The 22837-nt window shown below is 40.8% G+C and overlaps 1 protein-coding gene across 1 annotated transcript in view; it reads right to left on the bottom strand.

Moving 5' to 3' along the window:
* Positions 1–14062, bottom strand: part of LOC309406290 (neurabin-2-like) — a gene marked incomplete at both ends in the record, with an annotated part of 41367 nt that extends 27305 nt beyond the window's left edge. The window contains 3 exons of the mRNA XM_082001404.1: positions 183–303; positions 809–941; positions 12449–14062. Coding sequence (XP_081857530.1) covers positions 183–303; positions 809–941; positions 12449–14062 — 1868 coding nt within the window. The remainder of the gene's footprint in view (positions 1–182; positions 304–808; positions 942–12448) is intronic.
* Positions 14063–22837: the final 8775 nt, after the last annotated feature.

Raw genomic sequence — 22837 nt, forward strand, 5'->3', positions numbered from 1 at the left:
AAATGTTCTATATTAAATAACCTCCCTGTTTTTTCAAAAATGAACATAAAGTAGGCATGTAATATTTATTCAGCTGCATTCAGGTTTGTACTTGTATTCACAGTATTTAGCATATCCAATGAAAACAACTGGTCTCAGTTAGAAATTTGTAAAAAGCATAATCAATTCAATGAAAAACTCACCGTCCATCTCTCTGAGCAGATCCGCCATCTGTTATTGTTTTTACAAAAATACCTAGTTTTTCCAGTCCCTGATCAGCACCAACTCCCATTCCAATAATACTGATGCCCAGACCACTGTCACCTAAGGGATTAAAAAATCTAACATTAGCCGCATAACACAAAATGTAAAACTTAGCAGTAGTGAGCTGTTTCAAAGTGTTCCAAGTCCTTCCACACAAAAGATAGGAAAATTAACTTAGAAAATATGTTGTCTCTTTTTTTTTTTTTTTTTTAATCTAGATACTACTAGATAGTAGCCTTTTTGTTCTGTAGTTATTTCTGCCTGTTAGAGTCAAAGCATCATGCTATCTGGAAGAGATAGCAGTATTTATGAATTGTATATATTTTGGTGCAGATCTGTCACTCAGTAACATAGCCTTCCTAACTTCCATTAAGTATGACAATTTGCACTTACTAGAGGCCTGTCCAGTTAACGTTCACCAAATTCAGCGTAACTATCCTCAAATGAAAGCCTGAACACACACTGAAAAATTCAAGACCTAAATTGAGGGAAAATACAGTTTAAAATTTTTTTTATGTTTTGTGCACATAGTATCTCTTGCAAATGTTCAAGGTTTGATTTGCACCTTTTTCAATTTCCACAGGAAACACTTCCATTTTTTCCACCCTTTTCTCAAGTTCATACTCAGCTGAGGCTGCCACAGGGTCAACTTCTTCATTACGTCTATCATAGTCTTCATTTGAGTAAGTACTGAAAACCTAAGAAAGGTAACAGAAAACCTTTTTTAGTGCTTTCCCAATGCCTTCCAAACATGATATAATTGAAAGAAAATCAGTAAGGAAATTAAAGTGGTATTTTTAGAAATGTCATTTTCTAAACAACCAGTAATTTAATAAATACTGCAAGAAACTGTAAGACAGTTTCCACCTTGCATAGAAGTAACATTTTAGAAATTTCAAAACAATTCCTTACATAATTTTGTGTTGTAAATGCACCAAATAGTTAAAAGAAATCAGTCATCTCCTCTTTGATATAGCATGACTTTTTTTTTTTTTTTAGGACTACATTTCCCCCAAATCCTTCTTCCTCTCTTCTTCCCTCCCCCCACACCATCTGCCAATTACAGTGCTTCAAACAGATGTAGTTTTCTGATTTTGCAAGGGAATCACGCAGTTTCCCAGGAAAAGGAAATGCCTTGTTACAGACATTACTATTTTTAGTAACCACTCCAGCTGAATTTCTGAACTGTTAAAAATAAAAGACAAACAACCAACATGAATTAAGACAGAAATCTAGAAAGGAAGAATGAGCTACATGTAACAAGGTTAATTTTACTTATCAGCATACTCATTAACTGTATTTAAATTCATAAGTTAGGAAAAAAAATAATACCCCCATTTATCTGAAAAACAAGGTTTATTTGCTTAAGTTTTTGCAGACACTGAGTGTTTTACTTAACATCACTGTAAGACAAAAAACAGTTATGGATTGCAGCTACAGCATCCATCTCCCTAATTAAGAATGTGCAGCGCTAAGACAAAGTTTATTTACACTGGCCTACTAAGTTTTTGCAACTTTTGCATTTTCCCACTAAGACTACCTAGACAGGTAACTACAATCCTATAAATAAGACAGAATTAACTGTAATTTGCTGTAATTAGTGTTTTCCCAGTGAATTTCTATCTGCTAGTATATGGTGTTAGCTCTGCATGGCAGTAGCCTCAGACACAGGAAAACGGTTATTGAAACATATTACCAAAAAGCAACTAATGTAACTCAGTATTTCCCATGGGGACTTTACTGCTTCACCTCCAGCCTACAGCTGGAGGACAGTTTCACAACTCTTTGCAAAACAGCTACTCCAGACACATGGCATGGCCATATAGCAGTCCAGTAAGCAAGATTAGATCCACTTCGCTGAAAGGGAAGGAAGAAACCCACTCTCAGAAGTCTTATGTTTCCCCCAATGAAAGAACCTTCCTGAAAAGTTGTTATTCCTAAGTCTTGCATAAAGGCAAATAAACTGATAAACTCCTTTGGACTATCGTACAGACACCATTGGGCAATAACGGGACACAGAAAGACAGTAAGTGTTGCACTTACAGTATCTGTCTTCCATAAACTTTACAGAAAAACCTGCAAAATAGACAAAGAAAACCATTCAAATGGTCTCAAGTATCCTTACTATCCACTAGCAGAAAAAAGGTGGTCAAGTTCTTTAAATTAATCTCCCTCCCCACCCAATCAGTAAATAGGATATGAAGCAAAAGCATTTCATGAAGCACTATTCTCCCTTTAGAACAAGACCAGTCTAGTTTGGTTCCTTTCCATTCCAACAGAAAAATCAATCTCTTTAAAAATATAGTCAAGTTATAATAAGATGAATTTTAAACTAATAATGAAAAGAAAGTTCAGGAGAGGACAAATGATACCTTGTGAATGAGAATATTTGAGTTCTTGAGAACAAAGCAAATAGTGGGGCATGAAAAAAAAAATCAAGTTTGCTTATTCATAGGTGTACATATGATCTAGTATCAATAATATGACTAAGACCACTAATTATCAAATGGCTGAATGAGCAAAATGTGGAGAATAGCAGCAGTTCATTTTAGAGACACTGACAACTATATTTTCTTGATGCTTTATAACTCAGTGGTCTAACTCACACAGCAGAAGATAATGCACGTAGCCACTACCTACTGAAGAATTACATTAGCAAAAGAATGACCTGTTCCTTACACAACCATTTATAAAGCGCTGGAAATTTGGGGAAAGCAAAATTGCACGACCATATCAGCATTACATATGCTGCAGGTCTTAGGCTGCCAGCACTAAAATATCTCTGCAATTTCTAAAAATTATTACATATTTTTCCAACTTGAAAGTATTGTACTTGAGAGTCTCATGGAATTTAGCCATTTTGACACAAAATTGATCATAGGAATTGATCATCTGCCAGGAGTGATCACAGAATTTAAGATTAGTGGTGGCTTAGATTACAGTGATGTTTATAATTGTTATTCATAAAATAATAGCACAAACATGTCTACGCAAATGTAGACTACTAATATTTATGCACACTAGCTTTTTAAGAAAAATCTATCTGAAATCAAATCTGATAAATTCTTTAAGAGACAGAATTCATAGTTTTCTCTTAAAGTGACAGATGACAAGTGTGTGAGAACTTTTAGGTACCATTCTAAAAAACATAACCTCACGATTAAGACAAGATAGACCCATTTCATAATAGTATCCCCCCCAACTTCAGAAAGATAATTTTGATGAAAAAGAAGAAAAGCAAAACGGATATGTAGCCAGAAGCCAAACACTGGAATAACAAAAAGAAAAGCAGAGCAGACTAAGAAAACTATGGCCAAAGAGTTAAGTGTGAAAGACAGAAATTTTTCTTGTGTACATGTGGAATCATAACATGGTATTCAACTTTTACGAGACAGAAGGGTAAAAATGATGATACTAATATAGAAAACACAGAACTACTCAGCAAGTTGTTCTTGCCAAGTAGCAAAGGTAACATTAAACACAGATTTATTACTCACATTTTAAAAGTTACAAGTTACACAGTTTAGAAGATTGATGAGAAAGCTAAACACAGTTCATCCCTGCGCTGTGTCTGGCAGGGTTTAGTCACTGAATCAAACACATTGGGGACAAAAGAAATTCTAATCTTTCTATTTAGAAACCACTGGTAGCCAGAGATCATAAAACTATTAATGTACAAGTGATACTTTTAAAATATATGCTTTAGCAAACACAAGTTATTGTCTCAACGTAGGAGAAACCAGATGAATTTTACTGTGGAAACCATGTGAATTTTACAAGCCTTTTACCGTAGCTTGTTATATATTCAGTAGGTTAACCTAACATTAATAACTTCTGGATCCTGTCAAGCTAATAAATGATGAAACCCCCTGTTATCTGAAAAATGAAATTCTTTTTACACTCAAGACCTCTTCAGAATGAATAAAACCAAACTGAATCCAAAAACGTTCTGACAGAGGGCAGAACTTTAACGGTTATTTCAACTAAATTAAGATACATAACCAGAAATTTTCAAATACATTCTTAGTCCTTGAACAGCAAAAATATTTATTTGGAGACAGAACAAACTGCATCTTTCACGCCAGGAAAATGAATCCCTTTTGGAATGCAAAACTCAGTATGCCTCCTTCTATGAAGATGCTAATATCAACATCGTCAAGATCAGCACTCAGAAAAACCACAACACAACCTACTGTCTAAAAGATCCTACCGTTCAGTTCCTGTTACCATACAGAACTAAAAATCTCCATTATATCCAATGGATATATTAAAAATATATATTATATATAATGGATATATATCTCCATTATATCCAATGGATATAATCTCTATTATATCGTCTTAGCGCTATCGCAGAAAACAGCATTATCACAGAAAAACAACAGTGATCTTGCTTAATTCAAACACTTAGCAGCACATAAAAAGCTCTATTTAAGAACTATTAGTTTTAGCGGAATGTTAATTTTGTTAGAGGGTGAACTCTTCAGAACAGAGGCACTAATTTACCACGTGTTTGCATGAAACTGCTACGGAGTCATAACACAACAGTCCAAAAACCTCCACTCCCGTATTCATTTCTAGATCTGTCTGTGCCTGATCAAAAGCAGAACATTACAAAAGTAATTAAACAGTAAGATTAAGAAATCAGTAACTGCCCAGAAGGGCTCCCAACTAACTGGAACGGAAGCAATACCAACACCACTTTAAAATTCTCATGTAATACCGCAGTATTGGCTGGGAAGCCTCACAACACCTGCACAGGCAGTTCCAGTACCACCTCGCAGCTGAGAGAGACACTGAAGCGTGACTGACCTCCTGCCCGGACAGGACGCCCAGCGACGACCACCTGCACCGGCTGGTTCACGTTGCTACCAAAACACAGTTCTAGTTCTGACTTTCGACATTTGAGTTCACCGACACTCATTCAAAACACAAGTTACGGATCAGGGAAAAATTATCTAACAGCAAACAGTTTCCGCTTCTCAAACTGATGGCCTTCGCGATGCCTGGCAAGATGTGAAGTGCCCAGGCAAACATGAATAATCATTTGAAACAGTAGCACTGAAGTAGGACTGAAGTATAATGTACACTTTACAGTTTACTCTTACAATCTCCCTCTTCAGTTAAAGTAGACACCTCCTTACCACTACCCACTCTTCCCTCTGTTTCCGAAAGCCACACAGTTAGTATTTTATTACCACTATTTGTTATATTTTAAGTGAAAAGTGACTATACCTGATTGAAGTCAATTCAAGCCATCAAATCCTTTAATCAGCAAGAAGAAATACCTTGCTTGCCTTTTTTTTTTTAAACACTTACACTTTTACTCTTCAAAAAGTATTCAGACCAGCTGGTAACAGTTAAACAGGTTAATATTATAAGCCATTACATTCAATGTAGCGTTTTCTGTTACCAAGCAGAAAGTTTGGTAGTTTACATAAAGCCGTAAGTGCAACCTTGCTTCAGCTCTACAGTACAGACAATTTCATACAGCTAATTTCATCATAAATAAACCAGTCTCACTACTCTCTACTCAATCCTCAATAAAACCAGTAAAATTTACGCTCTGGTTCTGTAGCTCACCGCAGCAGCAAAGGCACTGGAGCTAGCTAGAGAGCAAGACAGACAACATGGGTATCTGTTTCAGTCAGGCTACACTACCTACTCCAGAAGGAGAAACACTCTATTTCACTTTCAGGTATTTCATTTTTAAATGCCAGTGAAAGAAATACTGAGGACAGAGAAAAACATCCATTCAGATTTGGTGCATTGATTTTATTTCATTTCAAACATTCAAAGAAGAAGTTGAGAAACAATCCACATCCTCCCTCCATGGAAGCAGGGCTCTGCGGTGACCTGGTTGTACTTCACCACCATCTCAGTTGAGGTGGCATTGCGCTCTGCCTGACAGAGAGACTGAAAGACTCCAAATAAATAGGATATGACCAGAAGAGGTAAAAACTACTCACAATACCACATAAAGGGGGGGCAGCCCCAAAAAATCTTGGCTCCTGAAAGACTTTGTATATAGAGAAAGTGATTCAATCATGCACATCCATAAGCTTCACAGGTGTCGTGGTACCACCAAGTTAAGCCTGGCAATCCAGAAGAATTAGATATGTGTATTATATTTAGTATTCAGCAAAACAAAAATCTTGACCTGACCAAATCTAAATAGCAAACAATATGGTAAGAGGAATTTCCAAAGAATAACAATGAACACAAAAATAGTCCATCTGGCTCTTTTCTAAAGGCCATACAAAGAAACAACAACAAAACAACTGTGCCATACAGGATCAACTCAATTAACTAATCTGCAGTAATACTGTCACTAGCAATGATCAATACACCAGGTCTGAAAAGGAGGACGGTCTCACTATACCAAGACACATCAGAGGGTGATGGAGGAAAATGATTAAGAAATAAATCTAAACAATTTGCATGTTGCCGTTTGCAATAATACTTTACTACCCAATAAAAATGTAAGAACCTGTAAAAAACTGCTACACTGTATCTTCCTGATCTCAGGATTACAAAATATGTACTCAGATCTCAGGGGTGCGCTTCTTTTTACTCATGTCCTTCTGAGTGTTCACCTTCTCTCATACGTTAGAATGCTAAGAAAAGGGATAATTTATTTTCTCCTGAAAAAGGCGTGAGGACAGACGGGTGATAACCTGTCATCCTCACCATCACCTCACCTGACACCCATAACCTCAGTGTTCTCTTATTTGTCTATAGTTTTATAGTGTCATCAAGTATATCAAACAGAGCAGCTAGTATGTCATATAACAGCATTTAGGGAATAATTCAGTTAGAAATACATTGAGATATTAATGTAGAGAGCCACGCTGCTCCAGCAGTGAGCCTGGACATAAAAAGAAATTCTTTGCTTTTTCTCTTCTGGTTTAAATTTCTGCTCTACAGCCCTATAACCTGGCACTGGACTCTCATCCAAAAACTCTTGAAATGCCAAATCAATCTACCATCGTAAAACTTATATATCATATACTTCCTAAAAAACAAACCAGAAAATGTATGATAAAAAAAAAAACAAACAAAACCCCAAACAAAGGAAACAAACAAAGAAAGCTTGAGTTGAAAGTGCTTCTTTCTGGAGAGCGAACAAAGATCATGGAATCAAAACGTAACAAGGACCAGAAAGGCATCAGAAATACTAGATACGGAACTTTCTAAAACTAGGTAAATCTATATGCAGAAATAAATGCCTTTAGGCTTAAAAAACATTTAACTTTTATGAAAATTGACATTTCAATAAGAGTTTAAAGATTATCTTTCCTTAAAAAAACCCCCAACAAAATAACAAAATTTCCATACATGCGTATGAAAAAATGTACCTTCTTCCTCCAGTTAATATCCATGTTTTTAACATCTCATACTCTTAAGTTAACCAGCAGGAAATGCCATGCTTTCAGATGCAGGCAGAGTACAACAGGGTTACCTTTTGTGAAAAGTCACTGAAAAGTACCGTGGAGAGTTTAAGTTTGAGATAAAAATATGAAATAAAGTTGTTATGATGTTAAGTTACAAACATTGCAAAGTTGATGCAAGTGATAAACAGCTTCAAAACAATTAGAATCTGTGAGTTACAACAAATTGTCATGGCAAAAGATCCCAAGCAAAGCACAATGGAAATACATTATTTGTGTCAAGAAAAAAAAAAGATGACTACCCACATGCAGGTCAATTCTGTTTAAATCTACTGTCAAATCAAATCTCTATTTTCCTAGATCTACCTACATCCGTGCCACATTCTTGTTTCTTAACGCCACAGAAATATTTTACTTAAGGGCTTGACCAATGTCTGACAAACAATTGACAGTTTCAATTCTCTAATTACTGAAGAAACTCCAGGGTTTGGGTATCTTCCACCAGTTACTGTATTTTGTATCCCTTTCTATGTATGACGATCATAAGTATAGAAGTTATAGTTCCAAAATCAGAGGATGTATGAAGCTGAAGCACTACTCTGCAACGTTTTGTTAACACAGTGTTCAGGAGACTACACATTGACCTAGAAAAATTGTGCATCTCCTAAAAGTGGCAGGCATTTACAGATAGGCTGTCATACACAAAATCTAGTTGAAATGTACCTTCATTTACTGCTTCATTAACTTCCACAGTAAGCAGTTCTGTACTAAAAAGACTGAAGAGTATGCCAGCCTGAACAAGATTAACGTTTGTGTCCCAGCTACACATAAAACAGCTTTATTCCAATATGCAAGACAAATAGCAATATTATGAAGGATTTCCACATTCTCTCAGAAGCAGCTGATACTTGGCTGGTTAGGACAACACACAAGCTACGAAACTGCTTTCAGTTTCCTTATTTAAGAAGTAAGTTTAAACTTCTGCTCAACTATGAAAAATATAAAAATAAAGCCTTTATCAAAGGTTTGAGTTTTTTATTTTCTTTTTTTTTTTTTTAAACTGTGTTCTTGACTTAACAATCTTAAAACAAAGTATTAGTCACAAAAAGCTGGGGACACTCCCATGCAACATAAACTGGATAACACTGCTAATTAAACAGACTTATGGAAGCAAATAGCAGCTGTACTATCTTTTCAGTTTACCTGAGCTACAGTATTTCTAAGGATCGTAAATCGTTGCAGAAATTAGTCACAGTGCTATTAAAGGTTTTGAGGACAAAGTTTGACACAGTCAGAGGTAAAAACATCTCAAGAAGCCAATTTGGAAACCGGCATTTGTTTTCCCAATGGAAAGTTTCAAAATTACAAATGTCAAACAGCACTCAGTCATTACATTTATGTTAATTAAAGCCTTTCAAGGTAATCACATAGTTGCAAGCGAGTTTAATCTCTACATTATAAAAGCAGAATGAAATATAAAGGGATGACAGCCCAGTTACCTGATGTTATTTGTACCGTCTGTAACGCTGACTGTTTACAGTTTACTCAGAAAACTTCAAGACAAAGACAAATTCAGTTCCCTTGCAAATACCTTGGACAGCTGAGTGTGCTTTACATTCCTTACTAGCTTCATATGTGGCAACAAGAGACTAAAAATAGCTCATGTACCATAACACAAAGCCAGTCTGTGAAGTTCTGCTAATAACTGTACAGTATCACTCTCTTCACTGCTGTAGGAAAAACAAGCAACCGAGACATAATGTTCCTTAAGGTCTGCAGAGATCAAACAGCAGCAGGACTTAAAGAGTCAGGTCACCCACGGCAAGTAATAAATCTTCCCAGACATCATTTATCACCAGCTTATACAGAACGGAAACATTTATTTTACAAAGTCTCATGTATGTGTATTTTCACAGGCACAAAGCAACTCAAAATAATGGAGTATTTGCGTAATTATGTTCCATCTTTCCCGAAACTATCATATCAAATTATGTTCTTAAGCCCTGCTACAGATGTCAACAATTATGGATGTCTAGCATAGGTCAGATGCAGTGCTAACAGTGTTAGCTGCCTTACACATCCCCTGGGAGCTCCACAGTCTCCTTCTTTTACTCAAAAGCCTTGCCAATTTTCCAACCAACTATGACCTTCGAAAGAGAGCTATTAATAAAGTTCTCTTTGCTGTTGCAGCATAAATACTGTTTTTAGGGTGTAAGTTATATCGATTACCTATATGCATATCCAACTTCCCTTTTGGGTATATCAAGTACATTGGTCAGAGCTCCATCACTGCAGAACCCTGATAATCTGAGATTGTGCCTTTTCTTTCCCAAACACCTTCTGAATGTTTTGAATTCTCCAACTCTATCAGACACCTGCTAAACAGTAACTGCAAAAGACAAAGATGGTTTCTTCGTAATCACAAGAGGTGCAGAAGGAAAACAGCAAGAACGCCAAGGCCAGCCTGGCCTCTCTCAGGAGTGTCTTAAGAGGAGGAGAAACAGACCTCCTCCAGTGGCTATGGATGTCAGGAATGGCACTCACATTTCAGTCAAACTTATTAGTCTAAGCAAAGCTGAAAAATGAAACTACTCGGATACATTTCTCACTATGACACTGCTCTAAGCTGTGGTGGGGACCAGGAATAACGTTTTGCTACCACTCAGGATTTTTTTTCCCTCTTCCAATTTAAGATGCACAAAAAAATCTATGCATAAAGCCAAACAAAAGAGACTTCCTTCTAGGAGGTAGAAGTGGGATTTTCTAAAAAGTTAATGAGATATTAAAGGTACGTTACTAAAAAAGATTTTGGGGACGTGCAAAAAAAGCTGTAATTCTTTATTTTACAGAGCACAAAGGCTAAAAACCATATACCAGCACTCATTCCCACTAAGTATCATAGAAAATATGAAACAAAAAGGCAGACAAGGGGAAAGTAATCATTGCTTAGGCATAAGGAACAGAGAGGAAAAAAGCTATTGAAAACGACATACACAAAGGGATCTCTATCCCCATTATAGGAAAGATATACTCAAGTTTCACTGAAAAGGTATAAAGGAAGGCAAGTATCACAAGCTTCAATTTTAGGGCCTTAAAAAGAAAGTTCACTGACCATATTGCTATTAAGTACAGTTTATCCTGCCAATACAAGTGGGGTATTATGGCAAGAACTGTGTTATTTTTAATGGAAAACTGCTAACAGTTGCTACTAACCATTCATCTCCTGGTTGTGTAATTGATAATCTGGAACAGGTTGGTTCCTATGGCTTTCAGAGAAGCAGCTATAATTGAACAGTGCTAGTTACCAAAAACGGAGTTTTGCCTACACGAGAGCTTCCATCACAGTTGACACGGAGATTTTTACTAATGCTTTGAACTGAGCCTGACAATAGACATAACAGAGAAGGGAGAAAAAGTCTATTACAGCCACTGCTTCAGTAGGATTTCAGCAATAACCAGTAAAATCCTGCCTACAGCAGGAAACCAACAGTCGCTCAACGCACACGCATTTACAGTAGACTCTACATGTTACTTTCCTCAGATACTCAGTGCACAAATGTGAGGGGAAATGGACTGATGCGCCTCCGGCACTCTCTCAGCCTTCACCAGACTCATTATGCAGTTTCCAATAGCAGCACTCCCCCCTTCAGTGCTCCAGGTCACCACTAAAGCAGCATCAACTACAAGAGAGCCATGTGAACTCAGCTTGTCGTCTATGGAGAGACTATAAAAAAACCTCACACGCAACAAAACTCATGTTTTGCCACACCTAAAACATTTTCTGGGGGACAGCACTGGCGTGTGTTTAGCAAACTAGGAAGTTACAGCTCTCTGCTGCAGGAAGTACAAGAGTCAACAGAATTGTTGTGTGCCTCTGATCGGTAAAAGTGAGTCCTACTCTGTACGAACGAAGTGTAAAAATCATTTATTAAAAACGGTATTTTTCATTCATGTAATAGAACAAAAGCATGCTTGAGAAAGCCTGGACAGTTTCCCATTCCATCCTGGCCTGCATCTCCCAGTTCTCCTCCCAAACTTTAAGAGGGACTACAATAACTGAAGTCTGCTGCGAGACTATGGGTAAATACAGTTTGAGCTGTGGAATGACTATTTTTGTGGGCATTTTTGGGAAGATCAGACACTGAAAATTTTTTAATTTGTTAGCGTTATAACTTACACTACTCCTTATTATCCGGTCTGCCTTGTAACTTCTACTTCCACAACTACCTAAATGCTCATGTTAACACTCCTACAGCATGTTCACCATGCCAGTACTAAAAAAAAAAAAGGGAGTTATTATTATTATTAGAGAGAATTTGAAAATCTTAAACAGGAACCAGTCATTTGATATTTTCTCACAGTTAATTCTGAAAACAAGTCTGAAGTTAAAACTGAAGGTTTGCTATGGGTTTTTTGGTTGTTTTGTTGTTTTTGGATTTTTTTTAAAACTTTTGTACAAAAAGTAAAACTGAAAAAATCCTTCCTAATTCAATGCCTCAATTTTAAAGAAACGAAGGCAACTATTAAAGGTCATGTGTTTGCACCTATTCCTAAAAGCTTAGTGCTCCTGAAAATGTCCAGTAAGTAAAATCTCACGTGTTTCACTATGCTGACTATCTTATGAAGCTGCTGTGATTCAGAAATCACTTGTGATAATTTAGAACTTCTCTCTTACTCAGTTTTGAATAAATGCCATAAGCTCACACTTTTTAAAGGGTTTTTAGAGCTTTGAAAAAAAAAACCCACAAAAATTTATTTCCTGATATTTTTGACTGCAAAACAATAAAAAATAAAGAAAATTCAAATGTACTTACCTTGATAGGAGCTGTTGAGAACCTAACTTTTCGGTCTGGCTCAGGATCTTCCTCTTCAGAAAGTCCAGGAAACTCCTCATATTCACTGTCATACAGATACTCCTCCTCCTCTCCCTCCAAAATTTCTTTGCCTTCAGGCCCTTGTTTTTCTGGCTCTATATCCCTGTCATCATCAAAAGCTGCATTCTCTATTCCAAAAGCACTGAAGTTCTCGCTCTGTTTTTCCACCACTTGCTCCTCTTCTTCAGTATCCCCTTCCTGCTCTAGAACATCCTGAACTCCTGTAACTGAACCATCTTTCACAGACATCCCATCTCTTCCTTCTTCCCAGCTGGTCTTGCTGCCTTCCGTAAACTCTTCAACCACCTCTAAGGAATAGTCGCTCCTCCTCCCTTCCTGTACTTGATGTCGGAGTGCCTGATCCTCTTGAACAACGTGATCTTTCTCCAAACCTTCTTTTTCATGCCCTGAGGTTTCATTTTGTGCAATCAGCTCTGCGCAAGTCCCTTCCATGGGAGAAACCTGGGAGACAACATTATCTGATTTCCGCTGAGCCTCCTGACCAGGTGTACTGCCCATATCCCACAGGCTTCTGTCAAGTACCAGTTGCTCTCTTTTGTCTTTTCCAAGTGCCTCGCTCTGCTCATCTCCGAGGATCACAGGCACTTTGGTGGACACAGCCTTCTCTGGACATCCTTCAGCAACAGCAGATGAATCCAAACTGTGGTGGCCTCTCAAAGGGTCCTGATTCGGAGGACTATCGTTTTTGGAAATTTCTTTGGATTCTTCAGTATCACTGTCACCCAGAAAGCTTTCCAGCCTCCTAGAAATGGGGCCTGCATTCAGGAAGGAGGATCTGGAACCACTGTTGGGATGTTGCTGCTTCAACTCCTCATTACCTTGATTTTCAACTTTCTCCAGCGCAACTGGAAGACTTGCTTCTGTATTAAAACTGAAGTGGTCCACTACATTGCTGCAATCAGAAGCTGAGCCATGCCTCCTCTTATCCTCACTTCTTTCACATTTGCTGGGGGAATATCTGTCCACTGAGCTCCGTTGTTTTATATTTCTCTCAAACAGCTTCCTGGTCTCTGAAAATTTTTCTGCCAGGGCAACTTTGTCCAAGTCTCCCTCATCGTTGCTACGGATGACCTTGTCGGCACCAGAAGGCACAGACAAGGAATCCACAGGACTGCCGCAGGGGCTGGTACTTGTATTAAGAAGATTATTTTTTTGGACAATGAGGAAAGATGGGCTACCTGGAGAAGGCCCGTACTCTGCTGCCATGGCCCGGCTGATTAATTTGGTCTCAGCAGGTGGACTGCTTTCAGAAGAGGGTGTGGAAGATGAGCCTCCCATTTGCAGAAACATATTTTTGATCTTGTGTACTCTATTGCCATAAGTGGCAGCTCTGCCTCGACTATGTGGGTCATTTCCCGCTCCATTGGAAGAGGTGCTCAGCTTCTGATGCAAGCCTGTTTTGTTGGAAGGGTTTTCAGGATTGTTTACGCCATCAAATGAGCATTTGATAGCATGGAAATCAGATTTATAGGCATTTCGGTGTGGAGAAGCACTTCTTAAAGTCCGTTCCCCTTTGCCTTCGGTTTTCATCATTGTCAGAGAGAAAGCTCCCTCGACTCCTGAAGAAGAATGGAAAGGACGACTCCCAGGCACAAAGCTTCCACCCTCCGATACGCGGCAGAGCAGATCCCACAGAAGATCCGAAACGCACTGCCTTTCACTCGGCCAGCCTCCCCGCTCGCATGGAGATGGAGCACAGGGGAACAGATACGGAGAGAAAGAAATCACAGCGCGTAAATGGCCACATCGGGTGTTATCCCCAGTGCGGACGGCGGTAACCGGAGAGCCATCTGCAGAGAGACAGAGAGTTTTCATTAACTCGGGGCCTCGCCGGCGTGTGACACGAATCCGAAGCTCGGGGTGGGAATCGCCGCCCGAGACCTCCCCGCGGGATAAAGCCCATTGTGTCCGCCGGGACGCGCGGACGAGCCAGCTGCTCCCGCTCGGGTACCGACCTGGCGGCCCCGGCGGGGGATGCGGCGGCGGGCGGCCCCCCCCGCCGCTCCCGGCTGCCCGTCCCTCCCGCCAACGGCCGTCCCGGGCCGGGCGGCGGGGGAGGGGGCAGCGCCCGGCCCTTCCTGCCGCCCGGTGGAGGCCGAGGCCGAGGCCGGGCCCGGGCCCGGGCCGGACCCCGCCGCACACACCGCGGCTTGGCGAGGCGGAGGGGCCCTGGCGCCCCCGCGCTGCCCGGAACGGGGGAAGCCGCAAGTTTCGGCCCCAAGTTGGGGCTTCCCGGTGGCGGCGCCTCTGCGCCGCGGGGCCTGCGGGGCGCGCCGTGGAGCCGCCCCGGCACCTCGCCCCAAACTTCCCGAGCCAGCCTACCTGGGGGCGGGGGTCCCGCCGGCTCCTTCCCCTCAGCGCTGCCGGCCGCCCAGCGGCCGCGCACGCCGCGCCATCATTGCCGCCAGGCGCCCTCTCACCGCCCCCCGACCCGCCGCTGCCTCCGCCGCCGCCCTCGCGCTCCGCTCCTCACCCCACCTCCCTCCCGCCCCCGCGGCGGCGCTCCAAACCGCCGCCCGCCCCGCGCGCCGGCCCTCACGCTGCGCGGCGCCCTCCTCCGCCCTGTGTCTCGGGCCCGCCCGCCCGCGCGCGCGCCCTCGCGCGCGCCCTCGCTCGCACACAAAGAGAGGGAGCGGCGGGCGCGCCCTCGTTCCTCTCCGCGTGAGGGAAGAGAGGGGCCGGGGGGGGCGGCGGGCCCGCCCGGCCTGAGGGAAGCGCCTCCCGCGCCGGGATATACCACGCCGTAGCGCGGTACGGGTTTCGGGTGATACCATGTCGGGGAGGCGGGCAGGCACGGGGCCGCCCGCCGCTGCCCCGTCCCCCCTGGCGGCCGGGGGAACCGCTGCGGCGGGGGACAGCGGTGGGCGCTGAGGGAGGGCCACGGGTCCCTGAAGAAACGTGAGCGCCGGGCTGCCGGCGCTGGGGAGATGCGCGCTATTTTCAAAACGCGGACGGCCACGGCGGCGGGGTTAGCGGCAGCCCCGTCTTCCGCGCAGGGCAGCGTGGCTCCCGGGTGGAGGGAAAGTCGCGGCGGCTGCCACGACCGAGGCTCTGACAGCCGGAAGTAACAGTAATGCCAAACATTCCTCCCCCCCTTCCTTTTAAAAACCATGTTGTTTTTAACCAAGCGAAGGTACGTAGCCGAGGCAGCTCCCGGGGGTGCGGGCAGGGCTGCGGCTGCCCGCCCACACCTGCTGCCCGTTTCCTCAGCGCGGTTTCCTACACTCTGCGAGCAAGTCCGTGGGTACTTCTGCGTGTCTGCGCAGGACGATCGGGCGAGCCTGGCGTGTTCCCTCGCCGCTCCCCCGGCTGTAAGTCCCCGCAGCTCCCCGGGACTGAGGAAACGATGCCCGTCATCGGTAGCCTTGGGCGGTAATAACCGCAGTTTTGCAAGCAGCGTTGCGTATACCCAGTTCTCTCGTTTGTTAGGCCAAATAAAAGCACTGGCTTCAACCTGTTTATCAGTTAAAGACAGAATTTGGGTGGCTGTCCGGTTTCTAGTGTAGCTACTTCCACAGAGCATACATAAAAATCACACAAAATGATTAGGAGAGCACTAAAGAGCACTGGTAGTTACCAATTATTTGGTAACTGTTACCAAATTGTGTACAATTACTTGGAAGTCTAAATAATTAACTGGTTTATTACTCAAATCAATGGTGAAATTTATACATTCTTCCAGACATCCCAACTGACTTTGGCTTAATTGGGAATCACAATGCCCAGAGTATCTCACAGCTTGATTCAAAATCTATGTTACCGTTTCAAACTAGCCTTAATCATGATTTTGCAATAAAAAGAAAATCTTATTACTGATACATTTTTCTAACGCTCCGTTTTTCTAATACAAAGCAGGGACAAAATTGTTGAGACTTTCTTCTGTGTTTTCAAACATTGCAGGGGACAACGGCATTTCACCAAGACCTGTCACTAGCAGTCTTAGATACACTTGGAATCCCCATTTTGAATAAAATTTTAATACAGGTAGTTTCGCTGTTAGAGCAATAAAATGTTCCTTATTTGGAGAATATGTAGGTCTTGCCTAGAACAAGTAGCGGCGATCTTTCTCCCACATCCTCCTGAGACAGCCCTTTGTATAGTGTTTATAGGTTGGGTTGAAATTGGAGGACTTAACCACCATCTTTCAATAAACAGGGCAGCAAGAAAATACTAAGCAAATGTTTCTTTCACAACCCAAAGGTAAATACAAGGTTGCTCAGCAGTTTGAAGACTGTGGCAGAGAACGTTCTGCCCGCTGCTGGGGGAGCCTGGCACTGTGTAGGAGACCATTCAAAGAAAACAAGGGCAGAGCTCAGGAACAACATAATAACAAAGCCCAAAGCAGCTATAAAGCGTGCCCAGGAAAGTCAGAGGCCTTTATACTGGGTGCTGGCTAAAAGAGGCTGGAGCAGGAAGATATTCTTGCGTTCTGAATTCTCCCATGCTTGAGAAAGCAGGAATTGTAATTACAGATCCTGAAAACAGATTTGATTGCATCAAAGGACTCTTATTTCCTTACAATTTCCTATCCTAGCTAGGAAAACATGTAAGTTATGTTGGCTAGCCGTCCTGCTTAGGAAGGACAATATTTATCAGGGTCGGTTGGTTTGTAGGGAGGGAAGAGTCTGAATTACATGCTAGGTGAACTGATGTGAAAGAAATAATAGAATTGTTTACGGAAACAATGATTAAAGAAATCAGAAGAAGTCAAGATAAAGACCTCTGGAATTTGAACAAGAAGTCTGGGAAGGTGACGTAGTTTATGATTTCACCATAGCGAATAACTGCAATAAAACCTGGGAAGAGTATCTTACACATTCAGTCTGCGGTGGTTTCCTTGAAAGATGGTGAAACAACGGTGAGTAAGCAAATGGTTTGTCCTGAGCAAGAAGCATCCATGTTTTGTCATCTAAGCTTGTTAAAGAACTGCAAGTTTCAAGGGGAAAAAGGGAATCGGTGTTGCAGTATATGAACTCGTGAATCTCATGAAGACAGAAAAAAAGTGTTTCCAAGAAAAAAATAAAATCGAGGGCACGTCTGCAAACCCAGTTGTTCAAACTGCCACTGAAGTACAGTTTAATTCAGTATTTACTCGGATTACAGAGGCATATATGCACAAAAGGAATCCATTTCAGTGGTCATCAGAGAGTGATTAAGTATCTTCGTGACTGGAACAATGTTCCTGTAACTACTCTTGTCTTGACTTAACTGTTTCAAAATCCCTCTCCTATTGCACACACATGCCTGTGCTTATGGTTTGGGGGCAATGTTGACAGAGGAACAACAGACATTCCCTATGAGTACATCAAAAGAGTGTCTAAAACAGAACGAGCAAGGAAAAAGACTCTCAGGAGGTCTGGATGAGAGTGATACTCTGTTATTATTGTGAAATTATGCCGTAAGAAAGAGCCAATAAGTATGTAAACAGATGAGCTTAGCTAAACTGTCATTTCTTGAATGGTTTATATTCTTTCAGCTTATAAAGACTGCCATCTTTTTAGTTGAATGATTCATGTAGCTAAAATGGGGCATGTATTTGGTGGTCTACGCCAAACAAGTTTGAAACTAGTACCATCACCCCATTAACATACTTCAATCAACTCAGAAAAAATTTGGTCTTGAGTCTTTTTAGAAACTAAAAAACTTGAGCAAGGAATGTTTTGGTGGGGGGCTGGATGGTAAAGCTCCCTCTCTCTCCGTTGCTGCTTTACTGATTCCCTACAGCTGACTGGGCAGAACAGAGCCGAGAAGGAGTAAGTGCCTCCCGGGGCAAGCAGAACTCCACCGCCGGTGTAACCGTTCAACGTTGTTAAAGCCGGAGATCAGCTGAGCTGAAGAAGCCTGCATGTGAGAAAACCATGCCTCCAGCACTGATTGCAAAACTCAATTCGCTGAACTTTTACTGCTTAAAAGTTATCTGCTTTATCCACATTTTAGTTTTACCACGTGGTTTGAAGTGCAGTCTGACCAAATTTGTATTTAATCTGTTTAACGTGAGTTACATCAGCAGTTTTAAGTGGAACGGGTCAGTGGGGTTTTTTGTACTTTTGCAAAAAGCCAGGAATAGAAGGAATAATTAAGCATTCAGAGTTCCACAACTATTTCTGCAGATTTTTAAAGCTGTATTTTAAGAAAATATTTTTCTATCATTTAGGAGTAATTAAAATGTTCTGGAAGTATTTCAGTCATACTCAGTATAATTCGAACAGCAATTTTGGATTTGAAATAAAGCACCTTCTATGAGTTTGGTGGGCAATTTTGTGATGTCTATCATTAGAATTAAGAAAGCAATCTGTAATTTTAGAAGACTGTACTTGTGTTAAATAAAAAACTAAAATAATAAAGTAGCATTTTAAACTCATTACTTTGTAGCACTTCTTCACAAAAATAACACACAACTAAAGTCCCAAATGGTATTTAATGGTCAGTAGCATTTGATCAGTGAAGGAGAAGCAAAAAGTTTCAGAGCAGATGAGGAGACAAGTCATCTGGTAAAGGCACTGCGGCAATGACTGCGCACGGATGCGGAACAAAAAATCTGCAAGAAAAAAGCTCCGGTCAAATCCACGAAGGGCATTTCCAAGGCTTAAGGGCTGGGCCAGCCAGGCTCCCATAGAGTACCATGTGAAATAAGGACGTAAAGATACCCTAGAAGAAAGTGACAAACAAAAACCAGACCACCACTAGTGCAGGAGTTCCAGTATGTAATGGTAAACCAGAGCCGATTTCAGAATGGGATTCCCCTAACAGCTTGCATTTTGTGTAGAACATTACAGTTGCACAGCAGGACCCTAAAGACTACAAGTGCTGTGGGTGAAGAAATGCTCTAAAGACAAGAGCTGATTAAATTTGACTCAGTTCCATTCAAATTGTGCTGGATAATGTGGCAATTACTCTACTGCGTGCCAGCAGTGCCACAGAGACATCATTGTGTCTGTCTTTGCCATTGTATGTGATGATACATATCTTCAATATTTATGTTCCTTCCTAAAATTGGAGCCACAGTGTTTTGGGTAAGTTAGTGCCTGCTCCAGGTTTTCTTTCTCTTTCCTCAAATTACCCCCCAGCACATTCATGAAGCAGTTGGGAAAAGTCCGGTAGTTCAAGCTGAAGTGGCGAACAGCAACGCCGTAACCCCGCAGCTTTATTTTTGGTTTCTCCTGCTGTCGCCACCTCTGAGCCTCCCCCATTCTCCCATTTCTTGGTCAGCTGAGCCAAGTTATAAAGAAAAAGCCCTTTGAATAGAGCTGTGCTTACTGGGTGATGATGTGTTTTATAGGCCTAATATGCAAAAGGTATCCTATACCTTTGATCAAGAAAGTAATTTACTATTAGTACGAACCTTATCAGGATTTATTTTTTAGTGCAAGTAAGTAAAAATCTACCATTCCGAGCAAACTTTAGTTAGAAAACTATCATACTGAGCAGTGCTATTAACAAGGCGTCAATACTCAAGACTCAAGTCCCCAGCTTGCCTGGTTCTCTCTCATTGCAGTAGTATTTATGCCACAGGAAACGTTAAACGTGGGATATGAAGTGGAATTTTAGAAACAGAAGCAGATCTAGCAAAGGAGGGCTTCCCTCTCTCATTCCCAAACGTGTCCGTCATGCAAAGCTCCAGGGAAGGGCCATTCTGGTGAATAACACATCAGTGCCTATCTTGCTGGATTAACTTTCATAAATCAGTGTTTTCTTTGCTGTTTGTCCACTAAGAGATAGGTTCTTCAAGGATAGGGCTGTCTGCAGAAGGGTGAATTTAATTAGTGACTAGTTCCATCACTTCCTTCTACAGCCCACCCAGGATGCTGTCCCCCAGAAATGCTGTGAATTAATACCCTGACCACATGTTCTGGCCACAGAACCACAAATGTTGAATGAAGGTTGATGGAACATCACTGAAACCTGCATCGGGCACGGCTGGCCTGCCAGCACACGTTACAAATGGTCTTTGCGAACCAGGGAGGTTTCCTTGCATTACAGCTCCAAGACACGCTGGAGATAAAATTAGAAGAATCTCTTGAGTCTCCGAAATCTCCTAAGCCTCAGGGTAAAATATTGGCAGTTGAGTTTCAAAGTTGCGTTAAAAGAAAGAAGCCTTTATTGGCAGAAAGGCTGAACGGAAGATGCTTGAGATTTTCCTCACCTTACAAGCCCCATTCCTGAAGTGTCCAAGCCATCAAAGGCACTTGCCACATTGGCAAGTTCATGAAAGAAAAAGAACAGGGGAGGAAAGAAATGACCCCACTGCAGAATCGTGTGACACGGCGGTTCAAGACCACGCCGGGCTTCTCAAGCACAATAAGCAGACGTCGGCATGACAAGGAGGCAGGGGACCTTACTAAGAGCATCTCACTGAAAGCTGTTGGAACAGAAAAGTCTGTCACTGCACTTTTCGGCCTGGTAACTGGAGTACTGTTGACACAGCTTTACAGAACTTACAGGATTTTAGGAAACGGAGTTTGTGGCTGTTGTTGATTTTACTGATTTCCAGTGCAAGGAAGGTTATGCGCTCGTACTGTCTCTGTGGGCCTCCGAGTATCTCCGACTCTGCAAGAACTTTTGAAAACTGGCCAGCTGGTTCAACCAGATTTGACACGGGCTGAGAGTTTTCAACAATAATTATGTTCCTACCAGTTTTTTAAAAAATAGGCAGCCAGAGAGAGAGAGGAGAAAGGAAGACCTTGCAAGGTCAATCAAGGGAAAGGTTAGAGCAAGAGATCACCCCGTATAAGCCACTAGAGAATCCGGTGTAAGCCACACAAGACTGAAACCTGATGAATGTATTAGTCACAAGAAAAGCTTTATTTTGAAGTTATATCTTTTTTAAAGCCAAAGTTAGTCAACCAAGAGCCGCACATTGGGAGAGTAACTGGCTTTAATTCTGGAGTTGACATTTTCTTATTCTGATGTGCTGGTTTCTGTCCGACCAAGCAGTTTTATACAAAGCTCAAAGTGTTTCTATACAATAGAAGTGCAATTCCTGATCTGAATTATAATCAGGAACACTATGAAAATAATGTGAAATAAATCCTCTCCACACACAACTATTATAACTTTTTAAAAAAATTAAATAAAATTATACATCTATGTTGTTTCATAGCATTATTTAAAATGGTCTCTGTTAAAATGTCTATATCACAGTTATACCTATTTATTTATACATAACACAGTTATGAATGTATTCTTGAGTAACGAGATAACCTTAAATCCTTTTAAATTAAGTCCTTATAAGGTATCTTAATTTTAATATTCAGATTCCCTAGTATTTTTAAAAAACTATAGCTATATATAAGCAGAGACAAGTATACAGAGACTAGTTTACAGTACAAAGCTAAACCAATGGAGTTTGAAAGCAAACCAGAGCATTCTAACTCCGTATCTTTTATATTGAAGTAGTAGTTATGTTAGAAAAAGCAAAAACGAGAAGCATGAACTTACACATAGGTGAGCTATTCCCTTCGATTATAAATAATTTCAAATAAATAAGGCAGTGTTTTGAAATCCTGTCAGTCCAAGTATTGCTTGACATCATATAGGTTTAGAATATATATTAAAAAAATCAATGTTACAAACCCAGAAGAAAAATATGAAACAAATTGAGCTTCAAAAATTCAGTTATTTTTCAAATAGGTAAGCCTGAATGATAATTGTGTCAAATAAAATAAAAACAAAAGAGGGAGATAAAACAGGCCATCGAATTTAGGCATATGGTATAAACTACGCAACAAAGAGAAAATAATTTTAATCTGATACCTTTCAGGACAATTTCCATGATGATTCCTTGCAACGTATTAGGAAATGTGCATTTTGCAAGCCTTATGTAGACAGAAAATAAGAAGCAGTCCCCCACTACTAGATGTGTCTGCAGTTACGTTGGAAATGTGAGGCAAAGGCATTAAAAAGGCATTTTATGTAAATGCTAAATTCACATCAACGTTTTCAGAGAAATAATAATTATTTTCCAAATCTGCGAATCTGTAAAATAGCTTTGAGGGTAAAAATAAGGCAAATTTAGAGCTTATTTTGACACTTCCATATCAAAGCATTCAGTTTTTATTTTGAAAATAAAGTTCTCATTTAAAAATATTTTACAGGACAAAATAACTATAGAGTGAAATATTTAGGCTAAAGAAAATGTTTTGCACTAACAGAAACTGATTTTATTTTTTTTAGAAAAACAGAAAAACTGCATTTCACTTGAACTGAACCTTTCCCCCCCCTCATTTTTAACTTAGCTTTTGAATCCAATAATACATTGTCCAGATGTACCAAGAAATAGCAAACTTATGACTGAAGTCTTTCCTACTG

Source organism: Phaethon aethereus (assembly GCF_964289735.1).
Source record: "Phaethon aethereus genome assembly, chromosome: 6".
NCBI classification, from domain to species: Eukaryota; Metazoa; Chordata; class Aves; order Phaethontiformes; family Phaethontidae; genus Phaethon; species Phaethon aethereus.